The following is a 7012-nucleotide window of genomic DNA, read 5'->3' on the forward strand; positions in this document are numbered from 1 at the left end:
TCGATGTGCAAAACTGATAGAGACATACCCCAAGCGACTTACAGCTGTAATCGCAGCAAAAGGTGGCGCTACAAAGTATTAACTTAAGGGGGCTGAATCATTTTGCACGCCCAATTTTTCAGTTTTTGATTTGTTAATAAAGTTTGAAATATCCAATAAATGTCGTTCCACTTCATGATTGTGTCCCACTTGTTGTTGATTCTTCACAAAAAAATACAGTTTTATATCTTTATGTTTGAAGCCTGAAATGTGGCAAAAGGTCGCAAAGTTCAAGGGGGCCGAATACTTTCGCAAGGGACTGTAAATCCTCATTTTGTTGAATGATTTTTCAATTTGAGCTTAATTATTTATATATAGCCTCCACTTTCTTGTCCTGAACTTCTAACGTGAGTGGGGCAGGTGTGGCTTCATGACAATGATCGCAAGAGCAGCTGCTAACCCGATTGGACAGCTCCAACGCAGTTCCACCTCCCAACAAAAACACCTGCTATGCGGGTGTCTGCTTGTCGCCATTAACTCTTGATCTGATTGAATCTAGGCCTTAATGTTTGGATAATTGTTTTTACATTAATTGTTAGTTTAAGTTATATATAAAGTATGTCAAGACATTTAACGCATACATTATTTATTGAATTACTTCTTTTTAAATGAGGACATTTAAAATGTGTATTTCAGTTCAAACAGGGAGAAATTGTAGGGGTGTTAACAGATAGGCTGTAGCATGAACCAGCGTTAATGCTTTTGATATCACCAAGGTTTCTGTCGGCTGCACACATTCTTTTCCACATTTTGTTAAGTTACAGCCTTATTCGAAAATGTATTAAATCAATTAAATAAAACGTTCATCAATCTACATACAACACAACAATGATAAAGTGAAAACAGGTTTTTAGAATTTCTTATTTTCCTGACACCACACTCCGAGTGCCCTCACCTCCTCCCTGTAGGTTATCTCGTTGTTGTTGATAATCAAGCCCACTACTGTTGTGTCGTCTGCAAACTTGATGATTGAGTTGGAGGCGTGCATGGCCACGCAGACGTGGGTGAACAGGGAGTACAGTAGGGGGCTGAGCACGCACACTTGTGGGGCCCCAGTGTTGAGGATCAGCGAAGTGGAAGTGTTGTTTCCTACCTTCAACACCTCGGGGTACCCCATCAGAAAGTCCAGGACCCAATTGCACAGGTTGAGACCCAGGGCCTCCAGCTTGATGATGAACTTGGAGGGTACTATGGTGCTGAATGCTGAGCTGTAGTCAATGAACAGCATTTTTGCATAGGTATTTATTTTGTGGAGATGGGATAGGGCAGTGTGCAGTGTGATGGCAATTGATTCGTCTGTGGACCTGTTGGGGCAGTATGCAAACTGAAGTGGGTCTAGGGTGGCCAGAAAGGTGGAGGTGATATGATCCTTGACTAGTCTCTCAAAGCACTTCATAATGAAGAATCGACTCGCACTCTCATCTTTACCTTCTGCTCAAAATTAGACACTAATAATTTGCCAGTGCAGTGGTCCTAAACTGTACTGTTTATTTTGTTTGAGATTTCAGTTAAGTTCCGTTATCTTTGCCCTCTTGGGTACAGGAGCAATGGTAGCCATCTTGAAGCATGTGCAGTCCTTGTTAGCTGGCCGCAACGGTGGCACTGTATTATCCTCAGAGCGGGCAAAGAAGGTGTTTAGTTTGTCTGGAAGCGTGACGACGGTGTCCGTGACGTGGCTGGATTTCTTTTTGTAGTTCGATACATTTTGTGTCTGAGCCGTTGAATTGCGACTCCACCTTGTCCCTGTACTGGCATTTCGCTTGTTTGATTGCCTTGCGGAGGGAGTAGCTACACTGTTTATATTCAGACATATTCCGAGACTTCTTTCCATGGTTAAATGCGATGGATCGCTCTTTCAGTTTTGCCCGAATGCCGCCATCCATCCACGGTTTCTGGTTAGGAGAGGTTTTAGACACACTGGGTACAACATCTTCAATGCACTTCTTTATAAACACACTCACCCAGTCAGTGGATAGTTCGATGTTGTTCTCTGAGGGTGACCGGAACATATTCCAGTCCGCGTGACCAAAACAATCTTGAAGTATGACTTCCGATTGGTCGGACCAGCGCTGAATGGTTATCGTCACTGATACAGTGGGGCAAAAAAGTATTTAGTCAGCCACTAATTGTGCAAGTTCTCCCACTTAAAAAGATGAGAGAGGCCTGTAATTTTCATCATAGGTACATGATGAAAGTCTGTTTTGGATCGTTTGGATCGTTTTGGATCGTCTACTGGAATTATCTCCATTGTTCTGGATGGTGGTCCAAACAGAGGATCCGATTTAGGAAAATCTTATTCCTGGTCGTAATGTTGGTAAATTGACATTGCTCTTATATCCAATAGTTATTTCAGGCTGTATGTAATAAGACTTAAGATTTCCTGGGGTAACAATGTAAGAAATAATGTAAGAAATAATACGTAAAAAAAAAAAATACTGCATAGTTTCTTAAGAACTCGAAGTGAGGCGGCCATCTGTTGGCTCCAGAGATGGTCGCCAGTATGTCAAGCAGTATGTTGGCGCCGTACTGTTCTTAAGCTCAGGTGCATCCTGCTTCTATTGATCATCCTTGAGATGTTTCTACAGTCGTGGCCAAAAGTTTTGAGAATGACACAAATATACATTTTCACAAAGTCTGCTGCCTCAGTGTCTTTAGATGTTTTTGTCAGATGTTACTATGACATACTGAAGTATAATTACGAGCATTTCATAAGTGTCAAAGGCTTTTATTGACAATTACATGAAGTTGATGCAAAGAGTCAATATTTGCAGTGTTGACCCTTTTTCAAGACCTCTGCTATCCGCCCTGGCATGCTGTCAATTAACTTCTGGGTCATATCCTGACTGATGGCAGCCCATTCTTGCATAATCAATGCTTGGAGTTTGTCAGAATTTGTGGAATTTTGTTTGTCTACCCGCCTCTTGAGGATTGACCACAAGTTCTCAATGGGATTAAGGTCTGGGGAGTTTCCTGGCCATGGACTCAAAATATCAATGTTTTGTTCCCCAAGCCAATTAGTTATCACTTTTGCCTTATGGCAAGGTGCTCCATCATGCTGGAAAAGGCATTGTTCGTCACCAAACTGTTCCTGGATGGTTGGGAGATACGGCCTCGATCCCGGGCTGTGTCGCAGCTGGCTGCGACTGGAAGACTCACGAGGCAGTGCACAATTGGCCCAGCGTCGCCCAGGTTAGGGGAGAGTTTGGCCAAGCTGGGATGTCCTTGTCCCATCGCACTCTAGCAACTCTTTGTGGCACCCCGGCACATGCACGCCGACTTCGGTCGCCAGCTGTACGGTGTTTCCTCAGACACATTGGTGTGGCTTGCTTCCGGGTTAATGACCCGAAGCACACAGCCAAGACAACCTGACAGAGCTTGAGAGGATCTGCAGACAACAATGGGAGAAACTCCCCAAATACAGGTATGCCAGGCTTGTAGCGTCATACCCAAGAAGACTCAAGGCTGTAATATCTGTCAAAGGCGCTTCAACAAGGCACTGAGTAAAGGGTCTGAATACTTATGTAAATGTAATATTTTTTATTTTGAATAAATGTTCTAACATTTCTAAAAACCTGTTTTTGCTTTGTCAGTATGGGGTATTGTGTGTAGACTGATGAGGGATTAAAACAAATCTATTTTAGAATAAGACTAACTTAACTAAATCTGGAAAAGTGAAGGGGTCTGAATACTTTCCGAATGCACTAAGTGCTGTACAATGTCGGTCTCTCCACACACACACAGGCACACTGTCCCCTGACGCATCTCTGCGTTGGAGTCTGACCTCTGGCCCTCTTCAGAGATGGTCTTTGATGCCTTGTTTGTCACTTCTTCTCTGAGTAATTGTTGTAACGAGACACTTATTGAGATTTTACTATTCCAATGCCAGTATTAGACACAACAAGCCACCTGTTGTGACATTAAGAATTAACACTCATTTAGAAAGGCCCATTTGAATTTCCAATAGCTTGATATATTCCTAAATAATGGTGTCAAATGGCACTGCATAAACATGGTTATTTAAAACCTTACACTAGCTGTAGCTTATTTTATCTGTCCCATGTCTTGTCCTACTAATATGGCTTATTCCAAGGTATTGGAGAGCTACTCTCAAATAGACGATTGTTACATGCAGAATTGTTTATTTCCCAGTTCTCTCACCACTGCCATAGCTCTACAGTATACTATTTATGGAATCATTGGGCAGTCTAAGAAATGTGTGTGCCAAGCTGCACCATTGGCTAATCTACCCAACATCATTAGGACGTCTGTATCTTCTACCACACCACGTGCTGTACTAAACTGTACTAGTTGTACTGGCTGTATTTTTTTTACATCACAGCATTACCATGAAGCCATAGGGGTGGGGGTAGAAATTGTTCTTTTTGCTCCATCCGTTTGATGGCTCCCCATGACTTCTCACTATTGCTCCATTTTGTTTGCTGCCTTGCATATGAATGACTGGTTTAGTATAACAATCATAAATATTCAGAGCAATTAGCCTTGTCATCCCTGTAAAGGGACTGACAGCATCTTCTCATAATCAGAGGTCCTGCTTGATGTGCCTTAAACAAAATGGAAGATTTCTGATGCAGCTCATCACTCAGGGTCTTCGCTGCTTGTTCTGTCTGTCTAATAGCTTGTCACAAGCACACCACTCTGGATCAATGTCACACCGTTTGTTTCTCCATCACTCACTGTTCTTTCTTGGCCATCCCTCTTCTCAGTCTCTTGTCCTATGATTGGAATGCAAAGGGTTAATTAAGGGGCGACAACTTGCATGACCTAAAAATGAGATTTAAGAACAAATGATCTTGTATGTTGTAAAAATACAGGTTTAGGATATTTTTTTAGAGACAATTATTAACCTCATTGGCAATATATGGAGTTGAATGGTTACATTTCTTTGTAATGCATCTTATTGGAATGTCTATGGCATCACATAATTTCAAGGCAAAATCCATTTGGTCTGACAGTGGGCAGGTGTAAAGGGCAGTCTCCCGTCAACTCCTTGAAGTATACAGACAGACGGTATCAAACGGTCAGTCTCATCCATCTATTCTAACAGTGTCATTCCTCTATTCTAATATACTTTTTATAATCCAAATGGGAGAGATTAATTTTGAAAGCTGAGTCATCAAATATCAGATCGGACATTGGGGGTGGTCCCATTGGGGTGCAAAGTGTTGTGATGACGTAGGCGCAAAGCTTAAGCTTTATCAATTGGTACGATCCCTATAAATAACGGAAAGTTCCTAGCAGACATTCGAAAAGAAAAACCGAGCCCTTTGAAAGAGTTCAGTTGTAGCCGACAGTATCAATTGGACGAAGCAGTTCAGACTGAACAAGATGTCATATTCTACGTTTCCACTGCTGTGGGTCCTGGGGCTCCTCGCGCTCTCCTCCGCGTGCTACATCCAGAACTGTCCGCGAGGCGGGAAGCGCTCTTTTCCTGATCTTCCACGACAGGTGAGTTTATTCGTCGATTTAAAATGGGAAGTAAAGTTACTGATGTGTTCCCAAGTAAGTTTATTTTTTTTTATTTCGTAGTTCGTTATAGTTACAGTAACGAGTGCTTTGGTGTTTTAAGAAACTTTATTGGTGCAAATAACCTATTGCTTGAATTAAGGAGCCTATTTATTCGAATCAGTTAGGCCTATTTATGAAAATAAAATAATAGTCAGATTAGTATCAAAGCAGCTTCGTGTGGATAGCCTATATGCTGCCACATTCATTGCGCAAAATAGGGATGATTTTGGCTACATAATGGTCCTTCATGTGACTCCTTGCTCATGCTTGCAAAATTAAATCATGGCTCAAAGTAGGCTAGATACTAACGTTATTCATTTCAACCTCAAATGCAGTAATCAGCGGGAATTATACATTCAGGTGTTGTGTAGCCGTGTTTCCAATGCGCTATGGTCGTGCGTAATGGCCAAAAGGCACCGTCTGCTGGCCACTCTACCATTAGCACAGGAATTAACAATGGATGCTTTGATTTCCAGTGCATGTCGTGTGGCCCCGGGGACAGGGGCCGCTGCTTTGGCCCCAATATCTGCTGTGGGGAGGGGATGGGCTGCTACGTGGGCTCGCCAGAGGCAGCTGGCTGCGTGGAGGAGAACTACCTGCCCTCCCCCTGCGAGGCTGGAGGAAGAGTGTGTGGCTCTGAGGGAAGCTGTGCTGCATCCGGAGTCTGCTGTGACTCAGGTAAGACAGTTAGTCAGTAAATGGAAAGGTGAGCTTTGAAACAGTTGCTAAAATGTTTTACTAATGGGAGGTGACTTGTGCACTTACTTGAATCCAAATATTTTTGCATCATCCATTTGTCATAATACTATTGAACTTTTTTTTACAGAGAGTTGTGTGCTAGACCCAGACTGCCTAGAAGACAGTAAACGTCAGTCACCCAGCAAACAGAACGCTGCCTTAATGGGTGGTTTGGCAGGAGACCTGCTGCGGATCCTACATGCCACCAGCAGAGGGAGACCTCAGTAACCAACCACTGCCCATCCCTCACCTGAACACACCCAGAATAGAGCTTAAATTCACCATTTCACATGCACTACTACAAAAACAAACCTCACACAGATTCACAGACACACAGCAGAAGTAGAGAGCAGGCTTGCTACATAAGGGGGAAATGTATCAGCTCTACATGAATGTTTACTGTGTGCTCAGTAGCCTTCAGTAAGTTGTAATTTCTAATGCTTCAACTCAAATATGCATTGTACAATCTACTGGGGTGGAAGGGATGTAAATATGTAGTTAATAAATATTTTCTTGCACTATTAAAATGTGTATTTCCTATGGCTTACTGAGAGGTACAGTAACAGGCAAACAGCAGCTTTATAGGGATTGTTCACCACAAAAACAAAGGGGTTCTTGTCAGGGTTGGTGACAATAACTGTCTAAATTCAAGTAAATGTATTAATTGATTTGCATTCCTATGGACCACATTTTTTAATTCAAGTCTGGA

The 7012-nt window shown here is 42.4% G+C and overlaps 1 protein-coding gene across 1 annotated transcript; it reads left to right on the forward strand.

The window, feature by feature from the left end:
- Positions 1-5136: 5136 nt before the first annotated feature.
- Positions 5137-6834, forward strand: LOC100301660 (vasotocin-neurophysin VT 1). Its single transcript, XM_021590976.2, has 3 exons — positions 5137-5505; positions 6042-6243; positions 6392-6834. Exons 1-3 carry the CDS (start codon positions 5386-5388, stop codon positions 6529-6531), a joined length of 462 nt encoding a protein of 153 aa, XP_021446651.1. The 5' UTR covers positions 5137-5385; the 3' UTR covers positions 6532-6834.
- Positions 6835-7012: the final 178 nt, after the last annotated feature.

The sequence above is a fragment of the Oncorhynchus mykiss genome, chromosome Y, assembly GCF_013265735.2.
Source record: "Oncorhynchus mykiss isolate Arlee chromosome Y, USDA_OmykA_1.1, whole genome shotgun sequence".
Taxonomy (NCBI): domain Eukaryota; kingdom Metazoa; phylum Chordata; class Actinopteri; order Salmoniformes; family Salmonidae; genus Oncorhynchus; species Oncorhynchus mykiss.